Source organism: Desmodus rotundus, chromosome X (assembly GCF_022682495.2).
Source record: "Desmodus rotundus isolate HL8 chromosome X, HLdesRot8A.1, whole genome shotgun sequence".
Lineage (NCBI taxonomy): Eukaryota > Metazoa > Chordata > Mammalia > Chiroptera > Phyllostomidae > Desmodus > Desmodus rotundus.
In genome coordinates this window covers 67,473,456-67,496,312 of record NC_071400.1, presented here as the reverse complement: position 1 = coordinate 67,496,312, position 22,857 = coordinate 67,473,456, and the positions used below count along the sequence as shown (strand labels likewise).

General features: G+C 41.0%; 1 protein-coding gene across 9 annotated transcripts in view; it reads left to right on the top strand.

The window, feature by feature from the left end:
- JADE3 (jade family PHD finger 3) overlaps positions 1 to 22,857 on the top strand; it is a 135,368-nt gene that overhangs the window by 35,871 nt on the left and 76,640 nt on the right. For 2 of the 9 annotated variants that reach the window (XM_071220244.1, XM_045187539.1), the window contains exons 1-3: positions 10,734 to 10,777; positions 11,974 to 12,076; positions 21,766 to 21,816. The exons of 2 other annotated variants lie outside the window; for them this stretch is intronic. Coding sequence is in view for 1 of the 7 variants with exons in the window: in XM_045187538.2 (XP_045043473.1) it covers positions 10,750 to 10,777; positions 21,766 to 21,816 (79 nt within the window). In the remaining 6 variants the exon portion in view is untranslated. Of the gene's footprint in view, positions 1 to 10,702; positions 10,778 to 11,956; positions 12,077 to 21,765; positions 21,817 to 22,857 lie in introns of those variants that run through there. 5 more of the 9 variants (XM_024580071.3, XM_053917183.1, XM_045187538.2 and 2 more) reach the window with 4 other exon arrangements.

Genomic DNA, 22,857 nt, shown 5'->3' with positions numbered 1-22,857 from the left:
TATAGGTCCCTGCTTTTCATGACTTTGAATATTTCTTGCCAATCCTTTCTAGCCTGCAAAGTTTCTCTTGAGAAGTCAGCTGACAGTCTTTTGGGAACTTCCTTGTAGCTAAATAACTTCTTTTTTCTTGCTGCTTGTAAGTTTCTCTCTTTATCTTTAACCTTTGGCATCATAATTGTGATGTGTCTTGGAGTGGGCCTCTTTGCATCCATCTTGTTTGGGACCCTATGCTTCTTGAACTTGAGTGTCTATTTCCTTCACCAAATTAGGGAAGTTTTCTTTCATTATTTTTTCAAATATATTTCCAATTTCTTGCTCTGTCTCTTCTCTTTGTGGCACCTCTATGATGTGGGTGTTGGAATGCTTGAAGTTATCCCAGAGGCTCCATACTTATACCATCCTTGGGGTTTTTTTAATTCTTTTCTCTTACTGTTCTGATTGGTTGTTTTTGCTTCCTTACGTTCCAAATCATTGACTCAATTCTCAGCTTCATCCACTCAACTGTTATTTCCCTGTAAATTGTTCTTTATTTCAATTTGTATATACTTCATTTCTAACTAGATTGTTTTTGTGCTGTCGAGGTCCTCACTAAGTTCCTTGAGCATCCTTATAACTAGTGTTTTGAACTCAGCATCTGATAGATTGTTTATCTCCATTTTGTTAGGTTCTTTTCTCTGGAGTTTTGACCTGTTCTTTCATATGGGCCATGTTTCTTTGTCTCCTCATTTTGGCAGTGTCTCTGTATTTGTTTCTGTATATTAGGTAGAGCTGCTATGACTCCATGTCTTGGTAGTGTGACCTAACGTACTAGGTGTCCTTTAGGGTCAAGTGGCACAGCCTACCCTATCACTCTAGCTGAGCACTCGAAGTACACCCTTCATATGAGCTGAGTATGCCTTCCTCTTGTAGTTGAGCCTTGGTTGCTGTTGGCAGGTCAATTGGAGGGTTTTACCCAGGTCAATCAGCTGCAAGGACTGGCTGTGACCACTGACCACCAACCTCAGCCCTCTGTGGAGGATCAGCTGTGCAGGAGCAGGGTGGTGGTACCCTGATGTGGTCTGTAGCTGTCCACTGGGTGTGCTGGCCCTGGGGTTTCTTAGGTGGTACAGGGCAAGGTCTGCCCCACCTGTATTCTGCCCAGGATCACCCTGCATGAGCTACAGAGCAATTTGCAGATGGCTGCTATTTGTGCTGGGCTTGTAGGTTCCCAGGTGAAGCCAAGCTGTGAGCCTAGGCTGGCTGCTGCTACTGCTGTGCCTTGGGCCACTTAGCAAGAGGTATGGGGTGGGGATGTCTGGACCATTGAAGCCCACTGTTCCTTGTTTGAGAGAATTTAAGAAGTTGTGAAGCATGAGCCAAGACCATCCATTCATATGGAAAAGCCACTGTTAACAGCTTAGGTGGGCCCATAAGTTGGGTGGGGCAGAGCCTCAGGGGATCTGCAGGGCAGGACAAACAGTGTTAGCCAGGGTGATGGAGTTTCAGGTATGGTACCCACCTGCCGGCTCTGTGGCTCTGTGGGGGAAGGGTTTTAGAAAAGAAACAGTGGCCTCCGCTCACCTTTCTGTCTGGGAGAAAGCTGTCCCCCAGCTGTCACCTTGATGCCAGACATTTCAGTTTCTCCCCATATGCCAGTGGTGCCCTTCAAGCTGCTACCCTGATGCTGGAGTTGAGAGGGAGTGAGTCTGAATAAGTCCGTGTGTGTGTTCTTTAAGAGGGACTGCTTGGGACTCTAGAAGTTTCTTCCACTGGCTCAATACCTGCTGGTTTTTGCAGGAAGAATTTATGGGAAGTTATCTTCTTGTTACTGGAACCCTGGACTCGGGGACCTGGTCTGGGGCTAGGACATACTTCTGAATTTTCATCTACCACGCATGTGTGCAAACAGCCCATTCCACTTCTCCGTATCTCCGTCCCTCCTACCAGTCTGGCTGGATGTGGTTTCTTTAATTCTGTAGTTGGACTTCCATTCAACTTGATTTCTAATGGTTCTGAGTGATGGTTCTCTAGTTTAGTTTTAATTTTGATGTAGTTGTGCAAGAAGGTGAGATGTGTTTACCTACTCCTCCATCTTGTTATTAGTATTCTTTATATGGCCAGGATATGAGTCCTTTCTTGTCTGAGAGTCCATTTTCACTCTTAAGAGTATGCTTTTCACACAAAAACCAGTTCAGAAATGTTTATAGAAGGTTTATTTTTAATAATCAATGTTGGAAACAGCCAAATGTTCTTCAGTGGATGAATGGTCAAGCAAACAGTGGTAAATCCATGTAATGAAATAAAAGGAATGAACTATTGATACGTGGAACAACTTGGATGGATCTCAGGAGCATTTATGCTGAATGAAAAAGAGCCAGTCTCAAAACTTTATATACTATATGATTTCAGTTATATAATATTACTAGTATGACAACTTTATTGAGATATAATTTATATACCACAAAATTCACATGTTTAAATATACAATTCACTGCTTTTTAGTAAATTTACGAAGTTAATGTAACCATCTCCATAATCGAATTTTAAGGTATTTCCATCTCGAAAAAAAAATGGCCCAAATGACGGAACACTTCAAAGCTCCAGAAATAATTCAACTAAGCAGCGAACAGACAGCCAACCTATCAGATGCACAGTTCAAAACGCTGGTAATAAGGATGCTCACAGAATTGGTTGAATTTGGTCAAAAACTAGATGAAAAAATGAAGGCTATGCTAACAGAAAGGAAAATGTACAGGGAACCAATAGTGATGCGAAGGAAACTGGGACTCAAATCAATGGTGTGGACCAGAAGGAAGAAACAAACATCCAACCAGAAAAGAATGAAGAAACAAGAATTCGGAAAATTGAGGAGAGGCTTAGGAACCTCCAGGCCATCTTGAGACGTTCCAACATCCGAATTATAGGGGTGCCAGAAGGAGAAGAGGAAGAACAAAACATTGAAAACTTATTTGAACAAATAATGAAGGAGAACTTCCCTAATCTGGCAAAGGAAATAGACTTCCAGGAAGTCCAGGAATCTCAGAGAGTCCCAAAAAAGCTGGACCCAAGGAGGAACACACCAAGGCACATCATAATTACATTACCTAAGATTAAGCAGAAGGAGAGAATCTTAGAAGCGGCAAGAGAAAAGGACACAGTTACCTACAAAGGGGTTCCCATAAGACTGTCAGCTGATTTCTCCCAAGAGACCTTACAAGCAAGAAGGGGCTGGCAAGAAGTATTCCAAGTCATGAAAGGGAAGGACCTACATCCAAGATTGCTCTATCCAGCAAAGCTATCATTTAGAATGGAAGGGCAGATAAAGTGCTTCTCAGATAAGGGCAAGTTAGAGGAGTTCATCACCACCAAGCCCTTATTATATGAAATGTTAAAGGGACTTATCTAAGAAAAAGAAGATAAAAAATAGGAACAGTAAAAATGACAGCAAACTCACAGTTATTAACGACCACACCTAAAACAAAAGCAAACTAGGCAAACAACTAGAACAGGAACAGAACCACAGAAATGGAGATCACATGGAGGGTTATCAATAGGGGAGCAGGAGGGGGAGAGTGGGGGAAAAGGTACAGAGAAGGGGAGAACCAAGATGGCGGCGTAGGTAGACACACTGCGCCTCCTCGCACAACCAGAACTGACAGAGAATCGAACAGCAAGGGGGACCAACACCAAGGAAACAGAAAATAATCATTCATCCAGACTGGTAGGAGGGGCGGAGACGGCACTGGGGTGGAGAGGACTCGCGTGGCTGTGGCGGGACTGAGACTGGCGGAGTGTGGGACAAATGGCGCAGGCAGTCCGAGCACTAGCAGACCCTGCGGTCCCACATTTGCACAGATAAACCCAGAGGGCCGGACTCAGAGTGGCGGAGAACGGGGCAGGCAGAGTGGCGGATAGCACATTCCGGCACCACATTCGCCCACAGATAAACCGGACAAACGGCGGGCAGAGAAGCAGACCGCTGCGCAACCCAGGGCTCCAGCTCGGGGAAATAAAGCCTCAAACCTCTGATTGAAAGCGCCCCTGGGGGTTGGGGTGGCAGGAGAGACTCCCAGCCTCACAGGAGAGGTTGTTGGAGAGACCCACAGGGGCCTAGAGTGTGCACAGGCCCACTTACTCGGGAACCAGCACCAGAGTGGCCCAGTTTGATTGTGGGTAGCGGAGTGAAAGACTGAAATCCGGAGGAGAGTGAAGCGGGCGCCATTGCTCCCTCTCGGCCCCACCCCCACGTACAGCATCACAGCGCAGCGACCAGCATTACCCCGCCCCAGTGAACACCTAAGGCTCCGCCCCTTAAAGTAACAGACGCGCCAAGAGAAACAAACAAAAAAAATGGCCCAAATGACAGAACACTTCAAAGCTCCAGAAAAAATACAACTAAGCGACGAAGAGATAGCCAACCTTTCAGATGCACAGTTCAAAGCACTGGTTATCAATATGCTCACAGACTTGGTTGAATCTATTCGAAAAACAGATGAAAAAATGAAGCCTATGCTAACAGAAACAAAGGAAAATGTACAGGGAACCAATAGTGATGAGAAGGAAACTGGGACTCAAATCAATGGTATGGACCAGAAGGAAGAAACAAACATTCAACCAGAAAAGAATGAAGAAACAAGAACTTGGAAAAATGAGGAGAGGCTTAGGAACCTCCAGGACACCTTGAAACGTTCCAACATCCGAATTATAGGGGTGCCAGAAGGAGAAGAGGAAGAACAAAAAATTGAAAACTTATTTGAACAAATAATGGAGAACTTCCCCGATCTGGCAAAGGAAATAGACTTCCGGGAAGTCCAGGAAGCTCAGAGAGTCCCAAAGAAGCTGGACCCAAGGAGGAACACAACAAGACACATCATAATTACATTACCCAAGATTAAACGCAAGGACCTACGTCCAAGATTACTATATCCAGCAAAGCTATCATTTAGAATGGAAGGGAGGATAAAGTGCTTCTCAGATAAGGTCAAGTTGAAGAGGCTCATCATCACCAAGCCCTTATTATATGAAATGTTAAAGGGAGTTACCTAAGAAAAAGATCAAAAATAGGAACAGTAAAAATGACACCAAACTCACAGTTATTAACGACCACACATAAAACAAAAACGAGAGCAAACTAGGCAAACAACTAGAACATGAGGGTTGTCAATAAGGGAGTGGGAGGGGGAGAGGGGGGTAAAGGTACAGAGAATAAGTAGCATAGATGATAGGTGGAAAATAGACAGGGGGAGGGTAAAAATAGTGTAGGAAATGTAGAAGCCAAAGAACTTATAAGTATGACCCATGGACATGAACTATGGGGGGGGAATGTGGGAGGGAGGGGGGTGGGCAGGATGGAGTGGAGTGGGGGGGGAAATGGGACAACTGTAATAGCATAATCAATAAATATATTTAAAAAAAAAAAGGTACAGAGAATAAGTAGCATAAATGATAGGTGGAAAATAGACAGGGGAAGGGTAAGAATAGTGTAGGAAATGTAGAAGCCAAAGAACTTATAAGTATGACCCATGGACATGAACTATAGGGGGGGAATGTGGGAGGGAGGGGGTGGGCAGGATGGAGTGGAGTGAGGGGGGGAAATGGAACAACTGTAATAGCATAATCAGTAAAAAAAAAAAAAAAGTATTTCCATCTCTCCATTAAAATCCTTGTGCCCATTTGCCATCATCACTCCATCCCTTCCCACCCCACCCCAGCCCTTGGCAACCACTAAACTACTTTGTGTCTCTATAGATTTGTATTTTGTGGACATTTCATATAAATAAAATCATACACTATATGGCCTTCTATGTTTGGCTGCTTTCATGTGGCATAATGTTTTTGAGGTCCATCTATGGTTGTGTCATGTGTCAATAATTGATTCTTTTTAATTATTGATAGTATGTTATATGTATATACCACATTATGATTATCTATTTGCTGTGGATAGACATTTGGGGTATTTTGGGTTTCATAAATAATATTGTGAACATTCAAGGACATGTCCTTGTGCAGACATACGTTTTCATTTCTCTTGGGTAGATTCCTAGAAGCACAATTGCTAGGTTGTATGGTAAATTTATGCTTAACTTTTTGAAGAAACTGTCCATCTGTTTTCCAAGATGGCTGAACCATTTTTTTAAAGATTTTATTTATTTTTAGAAAGATGGGGAGGGAGAAAGAGAGGGAGAGAAACATCAATGTGTGGTTGCCTCTCACGTAGCCCCCACTGGGGACCTGGCCCGCAACCCAGGCATGTGCCCTGACTAGGAATCAAACTGGTGACCCTTTGGTTTGCAGCCCATGCTGAATCCACTGAGCTACACCTGCCAGGGCTGGCTGAAACATTTTTAAACTCCCACCAACAATTCCTGGAGAATGTTTCATGCGTACTTTGAAAAGTATGTGTGTGTTGTTCATCTTGTCAGAAATGCTTTATAAATGTCAGGTAGGTCAACTTTGGCTTGGTGTTGTGTAAGTTTTCTATATTCTTGCTGCTTTTCTTTCTAGATGTTCCATCTGTTATCAAGAGTGGGATGCGGAACTCTTCATTAGTTTTTCTTTGTCTTTAGTTTTCAACAATTTGATTATGATGTGCCTGAGTGTAGATTTCTTTCCATTTGTTATGTTCGGTGTTCTCAACTTCTTGATGATTTTCAGCTATTTTTAATTCAAACATTTTTTAGTATGACACTCTTTTTCTTCTCTGTATTGCATTCCAGTTACACAAATATTAGATCCTTTATAGTTATCCTGCAGGTCCCTGAGGCTTTGTTCTTTTTATCCCCCAGTGTTTTTTCTTTCTGTTATTTAGTTGAGCTAGTTTGTTTATCTGTTTTCAAGTTTACTGCCTCCTCCATTGTACTGTGGCATTCTTTGTGTGATTTTTTAGTTTTGGGTATTTTATTATTCAGTTCTAAAATTTCAATTTGATTATGCTTGATAGCTTGTCTTTACTCTGCCAGTACTTTTTATTTTAACTTTAAGAGTGTTCAAGTATGGTGATTACTTTTTTAAAAAGATTTTATTTATTTATTTTCAGACAGAGGGGAGGGGAGGGAAACAGAGAGGGAGAGACAATGTGTAATTGCCTTTCATGTACCCCCAACTGGGGACCTGGCCCACAACCCAGGCATGTGCCCTGACTGGGAATCAAACCGGCAACCCATTGGTTCACAGGCCAGCACTCAATCCACTGAGCCACACCAGCCAGGACCACTTTTTTTAAAGTATATTTTCTTGATTATACTATTATAGTTGTCCCATTTTTTCTCCCCTTTATTCCCCTCCACCCTGCACCACCCCTCCCACCAGCATTCACCCCCCCCTTAATTCATGTCATGGGTCATACATATAAGTTCTTTGGCTTCTCCATTTCCTATACTATTAACCTCCCCCTGTCTATTTTGTACCTACCATTTACACTTCTTATTCCCTGTACCTTTTCCCACATTCCCCTCTCCCACTCCCCACTGATAACCCTCCATGTGATCTTTTCTGTGATTCTGTTCCTGTTCTAGTTATTTACTTAGTTTGGTTTTTTATTTTGTTTTTTAGTTTTGGTTGTTGGTAGTTGTGAGTTTGTTGTCATTTTACTGTTCATATTTTTGATCATCTTCTTTTTCTTAGATAAGTCCCTTTAACATTGCATATCATAAGGGTTTGGTAATGATGAACTCCTCTAACTTGACCTTATCTGGAAAGCAGTTTATCTGCCCTTCCAGTCTGAATGATAACTTTGCTGGATAGAGTAATCTTGGATGTAGGTCCTTGCCTTTCATGACTTTGAATACTTCTTGCCAGCCCCTTCTTGCTTGTAAGGTCTCTTGGGAGAAATCAGCTGCTAGTCTTAGGGAACTCCTTTGTAGATAACTGTCTCCTTTTCTCTTGCTGCTTTTAAGATTCTCTCCTTCTCTTTAATCTTGGGTAATGTAATTATGATGTGCCTTGGTGTGTGCTTCCTTGGGTCCAACTTCTTTGTGACTCTGAGCTTCCTGGACTTCGTGAAAGTCTGTTTCCCTTGCCAGATTGGGGAAGTTCTCCTTCATTATGTTTTCAAATAAGTTTTCAATTTCTTGCTCTTCCTCTTCTCCTGCTGGTACCCCTATGATTCAGATGTTGGAATGTTTAAAGTTGTTCTGGAGGTTCCTAAGCCTCTCCTCATTTTTTTGAATTCTTGTTTCTTCATTCTTTTCCAGCTGCATGTTTATTTCTTTTTGCTCCAAATCATTTATTTGAGTCCCAGTTTCCTTCTCTTCACTCTTGGTTCCCTTTATATTTTTGTTTATTTCATTTTGCATAGCCTTCACTTTTTCCTCTATTTTGCAACCATACTCAACCATTTCTGTAAGTATCCTGATTACCAGTGTTTTGAATTGTGCATCTAATAGATTGGCTATCTCTTCATCGCTTAGTTCTGTTTTTGGAGTTTTGATCTGTTCTTTCATTTGGGCCATGTTTCTTTGTCTTAGAGAACCTGCTACTAGCCTTAGGTATTTGCCAGGGTGGTGCAACCCATATCGCTGTATTGTGGTGCTGTCTGTGGGGAAGGGGTCAGAGAGGGAACAATACTGCTTACTTAGCTCTTGTGGGACTTTCAGTCACTTCCCCTGCTACCCTCACACAAAATGGGCCCTTCTGGTGCTAATTCCTGGGTTGCTGGGTTTGTGTACATTCTAGAAGCCTGTGGGTCTGTCCAACTAACTCTCCTATGAACCTGGAAGTTTCTTCCACCACTGCAACCCCCACAGATTTTTACAGCCAGAGGTTTTGAGGCTTTCTTTTCCCATACTGAATCCCTGGGTTGCGCAGTCTGTCTCGTTCCCCCAATTGTTCCTCCTGGTTCATCTGCACGTACACGTGGGACTGCTCTGGTCTGCTAGCCACTGCCTTGCCATGGGTCCTCTCCGCCCCTCCTACCACTCTGAATGGATGCTTCCTCCTTCACGCCTTGGGTGTTGGACTTCCATACAGTTTGATTTTTGGAAGTTCAGGTTATTTTCTGTTTTTAAATTTGTTGTTGTCCTTCTTTTGGTTGTGCAAGGAGGCAAAGTGTATCTACTCACGCCTCCATCTTGGCCAGAAGTGTTGGTGATTACTCTTTTAAGCATTTTTATAATAGCCACTTTAAGATATTTGTTAGATAATTTCATCATTTGTGTCATCTCATTGTTGGCATCTGTTGATTGTCTTCTCCTATGTGAGTTGGTGGTTTTGTGCTTCATTGTATACTGAGTAGGTTTGGATTTTATCCTGGACATTTTGAATATTATGTTATTAGACTCTGAATCTTATGTAAATTTAATGGAGAACGTTAATATATTTGTGTTAGCAGTCAGTTGACCTGGTTAGGCTCAGACTGCAAGTTCCAGCTTTCTTTCTGTGGGCTGTAGTTCCAATGTCAGTTCAGTATTCATTGCCTTTGCAGTGCTTTCTGGATCTGCCCCATGTATGACACCCACTGATCAGTATGGGACCTGAGGGTTTAGTCTGTTAGCTTAGTCCTCAAAGTCTTTGACGTGCTTATTAGGATCAAATCCACACATGCACAGGTGGAGGGTGATCCAAGTTGTTTATAAGCAGCTTTATAGGTTTGCTTTCCTGAGCTCTTCCCTTTTTGTTATTTTCATGATACTTTCTGGTTTCCTAGAGCTTTCCTTTTTGATCCTCCAATCAAAAACAATACACTTTCATGATGTACTAACTCTGGAGCACAAGGGGCAGGCAAAGAGAGAAAGTAAGGAAAAAATATACAGTGGGGTTTGGATTTGCCCTTTTGTAGCTATATCTCTGCCTAGTAGAATGAAAGTTCCTCTCCCTGGAGAGTTAGTCTCCCTCTGCCAATCAGTTTTATTGCTGCTGCTACAGCCTCTATCATAGGATTTTCTGGGCATAAAAAAAAAGGAGAAAAATGAGAGAAAAACCCAGGGGATTCCCCCCACCCCTTCTCTTCGAGTTTTAGTAGTTCCCATTTCCAAAAACAGCATCTTCAGCCAGAGCATGTGCTCTAACCACAGTGCTTTCAGGTTTTGTTGTGTTGAGTTCAGACCAGAAAATACAAGAGGAAAAAAAGTAGTAAAGTCACCACCAGTAAGCTGTATTTGGCATTCTGGTATTCTTCCCTGACTAGCCTGCTGATATATACTTTAAACATTCTTCTAATAGCTGCTCATTCATTTTGTACAGATTTTGTAGTTGCATTCAGTGGACAGAAAGGTTAGTGTGTGTATTCCCTCTTACCTGAACCAGAAGTCTTAATTACCTAGAACCGGAAGTCTTAACTGATATTTTAAGTGATGTTTGGATTCTCCCCCTACCCAAAGTTTTTATATCTCGGAAATAATAGTTTCAGAGATGCAGTGTTTGTTGTTAAGTGGATATAAGTTTCTAAGGGCAAGCATAGGAGCTACACCATTGGCAGAATATATAATGACCTCCTGAAAAACAAAGCCACTTTTCTTAAGGCATGGGTGGTAATCCCATCCAGAAGCACAGTTCTTTGGCCTTACACAGCATACTGTTGACCTTGTTATTTTCCTCGGCCCTGTCTCCCTCTCTCTCTCTGTCACATTCTCATAACTTCTGTCCTGCTGTTTTCCAGTAACCTTTGCCCCCGAGGACTTTGTCCTCCTCCCTTCTCTTTTTGTTTGTGGTTTCCCCTGCACTTTGTCCTTCCTAACATTACATACAGTCTTGCATTTTATCACCAGACTCTGTCTTCCAAGGATAAATACCTGCCCTGTGACATCTTAGGATGTACATGCTTGTATTTGGAGGATGGAGAAGCTAGACTGGAGAAATTGGGGTGAGTAATCAGCTTCTGCTCTTAGATTAGGGCCAGACCCGAGTCTCTACAAGGCATTGTGGTGGTCTAGCTGGCCGTTTTTCCAGGATATTAGGGCTTTTTCTCTCATACAATATTTCTGGTGATTGTGGGGCCAGGCCAGATGAAGCTCCAGCATAGCTAAGAATATAGGTGTAGAAAGGAAGTAGCATTCAAGCCACACTAACCTCATTAACTTGGGAGTATATCAGAGCCTTCTAAGCTGTTTTTTGGTTTTGTTATATTTTGTTTTATTTGTTAATCATGAAATTTAATAGGAAGAAACTACTAAATAACAGTTACTTTTTGCAAGTATTTCCTATTGTTAGTTACGTGGTACAGAATCGCTGCTGAAAGGAAGTCCTAAACAGGCAAAAACACGTGGGCAGGGCACATGTTTTTATGCTGTAGCATGCCTTCACTCTTTTTTTATGGTGGAAACATACATTCCTTAAAAATCACATTGGTTTTCCCAGGTGTATGTTCAGATCCATGAGGTTCCAGGCACATAAAGGCTGCTTAACTCATAATTGTCTGGACATACAGCTATGTACCTGTTGGTGCAAAAGATATGGTACCTTTGGAAAGAAAATCCTCAGGTATAGCATGTTATCTCATTAACTACCACTGAAATCCATTATCTTCCTGGCTGGGAGCAGGGCAGCAGCAGGGAGCTGCCTGAGTTCTGACCCCACTGTTTTTATGTCAGACGGGTCCTCCTCGCACAAGGACAGGTTAATGATACTTGTTTTCCACTGCTAAGACTTTTTTTTCTTCTGGCAGTAGCCAGAATGACTTATTAAAAAGAAAACACACTCATTATTCTCACTTTCATTTTACAAAGTAATCTTCATTTCAGTGGAATGTCTCTGTGGAGATCTATTTAGCTGTGAGAGCAATTTGACTTTGGTATTTGGAGAGTAACAAGTCACAGAAATAGTGATTAAATAGGCAACAGTTCTATAAATAATACTGATTTAATTATGTGAGTGTGTTTGACCAAGGCTTGAGAATTAGAGCTAACTTTATTCAAGGTCAGTATAATGCTTGTAAACCCCTGGCTTTAATAATTTTGAGTCCCAATGAATTATTCCTTATTGATTATGAAATATTCCCAGGTAACACCATTAAAGGCTGTCGAATTCAGATCGTTGTATATTTTTAAAAACTTTTCTTAGGATAACTGTTGAACTTCCCAGAACCTGTGACCTCTAAACTCAGAGAATCTGATCCAAGGTTGGTGGAACCTGAGAATTGGACCTTGGAGATCACAAAATCCAGGTACCTTTCCTGTGCAGGAATCCTCTTCACAATAATTTGTCAGACAGGCAGTTGTCTGACTCTTGACCACTTTTCCCCCAAAGAATTTTTTTTCTTCCACACATTTTTGAGGCTGCTCGCTCATCTTTTCATCATAGGTCATTCCTTATTCCCAAGCCAAGATCTGGCCTTCCTGGAATTCTCACCACTGTTCCCAGCTCCCCCCTCCATAGCCACACAGAGCAATTAATTCTCCTTTGTCCAAAATAGTTAAAGCCATCTACTTTCCTACTTTTCACTCCCCATTCTCCCATCTGTAGTCTTCTCAAGATAAAAAATTCCTGGTTCTTTAAACAGCTTATTCCAATACTCAGATTTTTCCCTAGCCAGGTTTATCAACAATTAAGATTTTGTCATGTTTTCCTTAAAGGAATTGAATCATTACAGAGATGGTTATTTCGCCCCTTGATCACCTCTTCTAGTGTCATCTTCCTCCCTCCTCAATTTCATGCTTATATGCGTATGTATAAACAACATACCGATTTGTTTTGGATCTCTGTTTTAACATATATAAATGGTGGTATTATGAATGTGTGTATGTGTTTTGTACACACAGCAAAATGTCTTAGATCTTTTCATGTTTTATATTAATCTTTCCATACTATATATTGTATTAGTCATTATATCAATACATAACTAATATTGTTGGCTGTTTGCTATCTGGGCGTATGGTTGGATTGTACCTAGTCCCTTCCCCTTTTGAAGTTAGGTATGGCCATGTGACTTGCTTTGTTCAGTGAAATATCAGCAAAACTAATGGTTGTACTTCCAAATGAAATTTTTAAGAGCCAGCCTGAGGTTTACCCCATTTTGTTCCTTTGGCAAATAGAGATGGGATCTCTGTCAGCCTGGATCCGAAAATAAGTACATTGGGTTTTTGTACCAACTCACTTTAAACATGTAACATAAGGAATAAATAGACTTTGGTTGTTAAGCCACTGAAATTTTAGGTTCCTTTTGTTACTTTGGCAAAATTAGCCCATTCTGATTGATAAGTAGACCTATATCATTGTTTTTAGGGCTGCAAAGTATCCCAGAGTGTGAATAGACCTTATTCTGCCTAGTCATTCTCCTATTTACAAGAGCCTAAGTACTTCCTGAATTTTGATTTTTTTTTAAGATTTTTATTTATTTATTTTTAGAGACAGGGGAAGGGAGAGAGAAAGAGAAGGAACGAAACATCAATGTGTGGTTGCCTCTTGCATGCCCCCTACTTGGGGACTTGGCCTGCAACCCAGGTGTGTGCCCTGACTGGGAATTGAACCAGCAGTCCTTTGGTTCACAGGCCTGCGCTCAATCCACTGAGCTACACCAGCCAGGGCCGAATTTTGATTTTATAAACAGTTCTGTTTTGGTAATTGTGTAAATTTGTGAGAGTTTCTCCAAAATATGTATGTAGAAATACGATTGCTAGGTCACAGGGTATAGTTATTTTCAGTTTTGTAGGATTCTGTCTTTACTATCCAAAGTTGCTATACCAAATTACATTCTTACCCTTTCAACTGTCATTTGTGTGGCATGATTCCCAAACCTTTTTCTAATCCAGGTTTCCTCCCTGGATTCCCTTTTGTTGGTCATTGTTTCTCAGTACTCAGGTTGGAACTTGGTTTTGTCCAGTTGTTGTCCAGTTGAGGTAGATATGTTTCTGAATTCAGCCCAAGTCTCTCTATCACCCTGTGGTATTTGCTGGCATCAAAAACTGAACTGCTCTTACCCTTTATTTAGGAAACAGGGTTTTAAAAATTGCAGGGGCTTTACATATGTTCTAGTTAACATTTAATTAACATTTAATTCTGTTCTTGCTTATCATTTTAGCTTTTGAACTCTCCCCTTTTCTCTGATGAATGTTACTCCTAGGTAATAACCCTAAGTTTTGATCCACACATGGCCAAGGTCATAGCTCTGTGCCCCACCACAATACACCTTTCAGGTTTCTCTTTCTGAAGCCTGGATTCTTCATCTTATCAACTGGAAAATCCTGAAAGCCTTTGTCATCTGCCTCCACATACACTGTACCTATAAAGAATTATCTCAGTAAGTGATTCAAGTGACTGTAACAGAAAGGAGTCTGGGGTAAGTTGGGTGTGATTTTGGAGAGCCTGTGCTGGCTGCTAGTGACTATTTTTTTCTTTTTCAAGTCCTTATCCAACCAATGCTTTATTAATCTGGTCTAGAACTTACTTTGGAGTGAGAGCCAAGCTCTTTATTGTACTAATTTTAATCTACCCTTTTGAAAATAAGAGAGATTTTTGCCTTTTTCCAGTCTGTTGGGAGGTCTGGTTTCTATGAGTTTTCATAGATGAGATGTAGTGATTCTGCTCTCATAGATGCAGATAGCCTTTTATCCTGAGGAGAAGAACAAGGTGGTTTCTAGAACTATGACCAGCCAGAATGCCTGTGTTGTCCTCCCCAGCCAGTGTATCTTTTCTCCCTGCACCAGACTAAACCTTTTCATAGTTCCAGGAACTGTAAGGAGTCCCTAGGCCAGTAGCTCAGGTCATTACAAGTTCGGCTTGCTAATGATCTTTCTGGTGTTCTTTGGGACCAACTACATGTCTAATTCCAGTTACTATTTTTGTATTTGGATTCTTAGTTACATGTGTCAGAACCCAAACTCTAATTAGTCTTAAAAATAAAAAGAAAGTATACTGGTAAATGAATATCCCAAGGAGTGCTACCTTTAAGGGATGGCTGCATCCTCACACACATTGCAGCCCTAAATCTCCTTCTCTTATCTTTGCTTTCCTTCAAGTTAATTTTGCTCTCAGGCGGGATATCTGCAGCAGATGCAGTGCCTGTTTTTCCGTAATTCTGTCAAAATCCTTGGTTGACTAGCCTAGGTCATGTGCCTTAGACCCAGGATGTGTGTATGTGTTGGGGAGGCCGAGATTGCCCTCATCCAGACCACATGGACTGAGAGCGAGCCCTCATTCATTCCTCTCTTATGCATTTACTGAGTGCTTACTATGTGGCAGGTACCATGTTAGGCTCAGGGGTTATCACGGGAACAACACAGGCATAGTTGTTGGCCTTCTTAAAAATGTGTAAGTATGAAAAATGGACTTTAATATGCTCACAGTGATAAAGGAGAAGTTAATGATGTTAGAAAGTAAATGACAGGGGTTCTGAGCTACTCTGGGGCAAGTGTGGGAAGGCTGCCCTGAGGAGGTGTTGTTTGAATTGAAATCTGACATGAGTAGGAGTTAGCTATGTGAAGTAGGAAGAGTGATAATGAGCAATCAGGAGTGGAGGTGGGGGTGGAATAATATTGTAAATATTGTACAGAGGCTTGGAGGTAGAAAGGAGCATATTCCAGGCACTGAAAAAAGGACCAGGATGGTTGGATCACAGAGACTGAAATGGCAGAGAGGCACAGGTGGGGCTGGAGAAGTAGATGCCAACCTACGGTACTAGCAAGGCCACATGGCTGCGAGAGGTTTAGGAGCCATACAGGAATCAAAGTGATTAATAGCCCTGGTCCATGTGGGTAACTCACTTCCTGAGATACAGTTTAGTCTCGTTAATTATGTTGCCAAGATCACCACCCAGTTGGGATTTAAATATAGGCACCACAATATCTGTCACATGTTCAGACCTGGCTCAGGCATTGCCTCTCTCCCAAGAAGCAGTCCTCATGGCCCCTTTCTCCTACAACTGGGAGAAGGTGGGTGTTCCTTCATTCCTGCTCCCTTACTACCCTACTCAAAACTCTCGTGGATATGTTTATCCCATCCAGATCTGAGCAGGACTAGTTGGTGCCCAGCCAGCCTAATGATTGGCATCTGTGCAAAAAGGTGTTAGCATAGCAGGCCTGACTTTGAAAGGCCTGCTTACAAGGTTGCCCCTTGGCTGGCATCTGGGAACTTCATTTTCAGGAGGGTTCCCACCATTCCCTGAACTGATAAGGGTGGCTCATTATGCCTGAACTGTTTATACAAACAGTATGGTTTCTGCTAAACACCTGCTTTCCTTCTTGGAATCTAGAATTTTAGTATTTGCCAATCAGAGGGTGCCTATATGACCAGACTCCAATAAAAAATATCAGGCACTGAGTCCCTAATGAGCTTCCCTAGGAGACCACGTTTCGCATGTGTTTTCACAACTCGTTGCTAGGTAAATTAAGTGCATCCTGTGTAACTCCACTGGGAGAGGTCTTTTGGAAGCTTGTGCTTGGTCTCCCTGTATTTCATCCCATGTTCCTTTTCCCTTTGCTGATTTTGATTTATATCTTTTCACTATAATAAATCATAGCCATGAGTATGATTATATGCTGAGTTCTGTGAGTCCTAGTGAATCACAGAACTTGGAGTGGTCTTGGGGACCTCTGTCACAGCACCCTTGCATAACCATTGTTAAATATTTGTTCAACACTTACTCAAAGGAAAGAATGAACCTGGTGAGGAACCAGGGCAGAGAAAGGGACTTTTGTGGTGCACTGACTCTCCTCTACTTTTGAGTAGTCAGCTTTGGCCCTAAACTGTACTCGGTACTCTACTAAAGTACAGTCCTGCAGGGATCCACAAGGGAATCTGTGAGCACTGGGGAGCAATGGAAGGGTTTTTCACTAAGGAGTATCACAATCAGAAAAAAATTTCAGAAAAAAATTGTGGGGAGACTTTGCTTTACCAGATTCAAACTTACTACAAAGCCATGATAATAAAAATAGTGTGGTGGGACAACTGTAATAGCATAATCAATAAAATATATGTTTTCTAAAATAGTGTGGTAACAGACTAGAAATTTGATCTAACACCCAGGTTTTCCGAATTCCAACCCAAGTTTCTTCATGAAATCTTTGTTATTGAGTTCTTCCATGGGTCCAGTAAGAGTGAACATATGAGACTCAGTTCCTTTTCAACTTTACTTCTGAGACAAGTCATGCAAAAGCATGCATCACTTATACTATCTGCAATAGAATCCTCTCAGTTATTTCTACGTGGTTGTGATGTTGTCAGCTGTCAAAGTAGAAATGTGGGGTTCTGAATTCAGAACCCAGGAAAAACAGTAAATACACAGAGAACTTTTTACCAGTCTCTTATGAATTGCTCATATTTCAAATCACTGGATATTAATAGCTTAGGGGTAATTTTTGCACTTTTAATTTTTACAGTTTTTCATTTTGTAAAAATGAAATATTCCTATTTCTACAATCTGCCATCATTGTTTTGTCTTTCTTTGTATGTCAAGGGTTATGTTTCCTAAGGGAAAACTTAATTAAACCCTTCAATAATCTTCTTGAGGAAAAGAAAAAATCGGTTATTTAAAACACACTGGATGAAAGATCTTATTTAAAAAACCTTTGAAAGAGGAAATTATCCTGTATTGAGGGAACAGAGGTGGGATGATAGAGTTTTGCTGTCACCGTTTTGCATTTCTAACAGTGAACTTGAAAGCACAGGATCTTCTGACCATTGAAGCTGAAATTATGTATTCAGTGTTTCTCATGAAATAACATTTACCATAAAAAGATTACATTTATACTTGTCTTGGGTAATTCTTAAAATTTTATGCAGAAAATTCTAAAAATTTTAACGTAGAAAACTCACCAGTTCAAGACCCACATGAGCACACAAAAGCATTACATTGATTACATGTCTGTATACTGGCTGATTCCTGAAATGGTGTCTCAGAAGGATTAAAATTGAGCCTCTGTTCTAAGCACATGGTGTTGACTGTGGCCTGGGAGTGTGCCAGTTAATCGCAGCACCTGCGCCTCTTTTTGGGGTCTTACTGAGGCTGCCCAGGAAGACAGAGGGAAACTGCCTTACCACTACAGCCACACATGCAGGATTAAGAAACCTGTCTATGAGATTTCTCCTGCTTGGACCAACAAGAGACCCAGAGATGATAGTCTAGCCAGTTGGCTGCAACTCTGGGGCAGGAAAAACAGAGGAAGTAAGAATAAAATCAAGCCCCGCCCCCCAAACCAAGCCCATGCTGATCATAATGATCAGACACCTCTTTGTCAACAACCTCTTCTTGTATTAAACAACATTCAGGAATCCTGGGTGTGATGGCCTATTTGCAGTGTGCAAATGGAACATGGGCAGAGGGTGCTCAGATCTGACCTAGAAATTTGAGATGTAGGTGGAGATATCTAATACCCTCCCCCCTGGAGACTCACAGGACAATTACCTTGAATCTAGTGAGTGGAATACAACTCCTAAAGGAAACTAGGTGTTTTGAACTAAGAAATAATGTATGTAGAGGTAAGGCTTTGTGTCTGTCCTTATTTTAAGTCTTCAAAAGCACATAGGAATTAAGGTTCTCCAGAGTGTGTGAGGGCTGTGGAGACAAAGGGAAAGAAAAAGAAGCAAAGGATTTTGTTTATCAGCAAAATCCTGCAGTATTAGGTTGAACCATATGAAATTTCTGATGCGCAAATATTTTGACTTGCAACAACGGCAATTTCATATGGTTTAACCTAATGTGAACTAATTTTACCATACAAATGCTTTGAAAATATTCTCAGTTTATTATTGTATTGAGCTAAACTTCATAAGCAGGGGAAGGATATCTTAATTCTCAGAAAGTCTTCATTTCTTTTTTAGATTTTATTTATTTATTTTAGACAGAGGGGAAGGGAGGGAGAGAAAATCAATGTGTGGTTGCCTCTGGCATGCCCCCTACTGGAAACCTGACCTGGCCTGCAACGCAGGCATGTGCCCTAACTGGGAATCAAACTTGTGACCCTTTGGTTTGTAGGCCAGCGCTCAATCCACTGAGTCATACCAGCCAGGGCAAAAGTCTTTATTCTTTATAATAACTCATTACATATATCCATCACTTACCATACTAGTGGTTTTTTAGCAGCTCTATTGAGATATACAAAAACCACACATATTCAATGTATATAATTTTATGAGTTTAGACATATGCATTTACCTGTGAAACCATTACCACAATCAAAGTGATAGACATATCACCTCCAAAAGTTTCCTGTTCCTCTTTTTTTGTGATAAGAACACCTAACATGAGATCTACTCTCTTACATTTTTAAGTGTACACTAGAGTATCATTAATAGGCAGTATGTTGTACAACGGATTTCTAGAATGTATTCATCTTGCATAACTGAAGTGTTATACTTATTGAATGAAAATCCCCCATTTTCCTCTCTTTCCAGCCCCTGGCAACCACCATTCTTCTCTCTGCTTCTATGAGTTTGACTATTTTGGATACTTTATAAGTGGAATTATGCAGTATTTGTCCTTTTCATTTAGCATAATGTCCTCCAGGATTACATTTTTTAGGTCTGAATAATATTCCATTGTATACTTATACCACATTTTATTTATTCATCCGTCAATGCACATTTGAGTTTCCATATCTTTTTTATTGTATTTTTCCATCACCATTTAGTCCCCTTATATCCCCCTCCCTCCCACAATCACCAGTGTTGTCCATGTCCATGAGTCCTTTTTCCTTTTTGCTCAATTCCTCTACCCCCTTAACCTCCCCCCACCCCACCTTAGCTGCCATCCTCAAGATCCTAAGTTCAGTTCTTTTGGGGCCATAGATAGATAGATAGATAGATAGATAGACAGACAGACAGACAGACAGACATAGCCAACAGGTATATACAAAGGTGCTCAACATCACTAATCATCAGGGAAATGCAAACCAAAACCACAATGAAATACCACCTCACACCTGTTAGGATGGCTGTTATATATGTTTAAAAAAAAAAAAAGGTAAGTGTTGGTGAGAATGTGGAGAAATTAGTGATCTTGTACACTGTTGGTGGAAATGTAAAATGATGTGGCCACTGTAGAAAACAGTATGGAGATTCTAAAAAAATTCAAAACAATTACCATATGATCCAGCAGTCTCACTTCTAAGTATGTATCTAAAAGTAGTATTTGTCTTTAACTTGGATACTCTTGAGAGAGAATTCCAGTGAAATCCCAAACCCCAAGCCCTGCTATCTTACATACAATTGCATTGTGCCCTGGCCAGGTTGCTCAGTTGGTTGGAGCATTGTCACAAAAGGTTGTGGGTTTGATCCCTGGTCAGGGCACATGCCTAGGTTGCAGGTTCGATCCCTGGTTGGGTTGTGTACAGGAGGCAACTGATTGATGTTTCTCTCTCTCATCGATGTTTCTCTCTCCCTTCCTCTCTCTAAAATCAATAATTTACCCCCCCACACACACACACACACAAAAAGTCCTTGGGTAAGGATTAAAAAAGGTAAAAAATAAATACAATGGCATTGTGATCTGTGGTCTGAGTAGACGAGTTACTTGGAATTTTTAGTTTGTTTCCAGCTCAGTACCTGATTCACTAGGTTTTCTTTCCTTTTTTATTGTTGTTCAAGTACAGTTGTCTCCATTTTCTCCCTACCACTTCCCCCCAACTCCAGCCATCCCCACCTCCCACCCTCAATCCTACCCTCCTTTGGTTTTGTCTATGTGTCCTTTATAAAAGTTCCTGAGAACCCCTCCTCCCTTTCCCCACTTTGTCCCCTCCCACCTCTCCTCTGGTTACTGTCAGTTTGTTCTTAATTTCACTGTCTCGTTATATTTTGCTGGTGTGCTTGTTTTATTGATTAGGTTCCACTTATAGGTGAGATCATATGGTATTTGTTTTCTTAGGGGGTCTTTAGGTATGACTACAAATCAGTTGCTATTCCAACATTTCATAACTTCATCCTCAAAATGCATTTTAGAGACGAGCTACTTATTTCCTTGCTCAGAATGTATTTGGAGCTCTCATTTTTAGAATTACCTTCAGAACTATTTTATAAGCCACTGGAGGAATTGATTATTCACTTTATCATTCATTCAGTAAGTATTTGAGTCATGTACAGTTTAGGGCACTGGATCGGGTATAGAGACAGACGACATGGGCATAAAGGGCACTGAAGGGGGAGGAGTGTGAACAGATGCATGCATGCAAGAAAGTCATTAGGGAGCAATGAGGGGCTCAGCTTCCCTAGAGAAGAGGCTATGCAAGGGAACTAAGACTGGAAATGTGAGCTGTGCATATACTAGGCCTACGGAGTTTAGAATTTGTGCTGTGAGCAGTAGGGAGCCATTGAAGGGTTTTTGCTTTTAGAGTTTTAACCTGCCAGCTAATGATAGTAGATTAGGAATTATAAATCAGCTTTGTAATTTATTTTCCCAGCTTATTACTGATTAATACTGGTTTTACACATCTCAACTGCATGTTCACTTGAGTGGACTTTTAGTAACATTTGATTGTTTCCAAAAATTAAATTCACTCTCAAAGGGAAAAATATGGCTTCCATTGACCATATTCAAAGAAATATGATATGCCAAGGTAACAGAAAAAAATTCAAACCCAAATACATTGAGTATTTTGAGTATTGTTCGAAAACATTTGCTGCCTCAGGGGGTGTCTTTGAAATCATTAGATTTGTGAATTCGGGGGGGTGTGTGTGTGTGTGTATATATATATATATATTTTAAGCACTTCATAGTTACATGTATGTAATTAATCTTTTGAGTTGGTATCTGCCCTGCATTTACTGGAGTACACTGAAGGGTAACACCGGTATAAATAAAGAGGTTGGGGATTATAACTAAAAGAATAGGGATTCCAATAGCAATGCTAAATTCTCTTCAGGTGAGGTTTTAGGGGTGTGGGACGTGTTACTCTAACATTCTAATTAGCTAACTTCTGATTACAGGTGCCACTCACCTCTCCTCTGAAGAGGTACCTACAGCTGCCTTGGCATCAGGTAGGATGAGAAACTTGCAGATAGAGTGACATTAGCTATCTGTATGGCTGCTATTACAGTTTTCCTCTTTGAAATCAGGTGTTTGACTCCCTCTGCGACCTTGCCATTAGATAGAGTGGTCTCTCAGTGGAGCCCAGCAGTACTGCCTGCTTTAGAGAATTATTTAATCTCTAAAGTGATTCAGTGTAGTAGGACTGAGGTGTGTGATGAAATTTCCATTCTATAGTTAAAAACTGACTTCTAAATTCTGTCAGCTAAGTATTGCCATATATTTTAGCCACTTCAAAGTTAGTGGCTCAAAATAATTATTATTTATTGGTTATTATTCTGCAAGTTGACCATTTGGGCTAGGTTCAGCTGAGTGGTTCTGCTGTTCTTAGCTGGTGTCCCTTATGCCTATAGCCAACTACAGGTCATTAGGGAGCTCTGCTTTTGAAGTTGGCTGACTGTCAGCTGGGGCAGTGGTAAGGAGTAGGAGCACTGGGCTATATACATCTCATACCCTGCAGCAGACTAGCCCAGGCTTTTTTTCATGGTAGCTGAGCAGGTTTCTAAGACTGAATAGAAGTAGCAAGGCCCCTTGAGTCCTAGGCTCAGAAATGTGTGAATACACCATCACTCTGCTACATTCTGTTGCCCTAAGCAAGTCGCAAAGCCAGTCCAGATTTAAGGAGTGGGAAGGAGCTTCAACATCACCTAGAAAGGTGAAGAATTAGAGCCATTTTTACTCTCTACCATACAGACATAGATTACTCTTCTTAAAGGCTTTGGTTACTCCTTTAACATTTAAAAACGCATGTGTTCTGTAGGCTCAGAGTTAAAGACTGATCAGAAACAAATAGGAAAATACTAAAATTGTTCACAAGTCAGGGCCTTGATGGCAGTCCTTTTGTGAAGCTGAATTTCTTTGGAACTGGTGTACTCTGATACTTGAATGTGCTTCGCATTTTAAGTCAGCTATTAATTCCAGATCCTTGCTACTAAATGATGTGAAGCATATAAATGGAAGTTTAAAATGTAACTGCAGATTCTTTTACACTA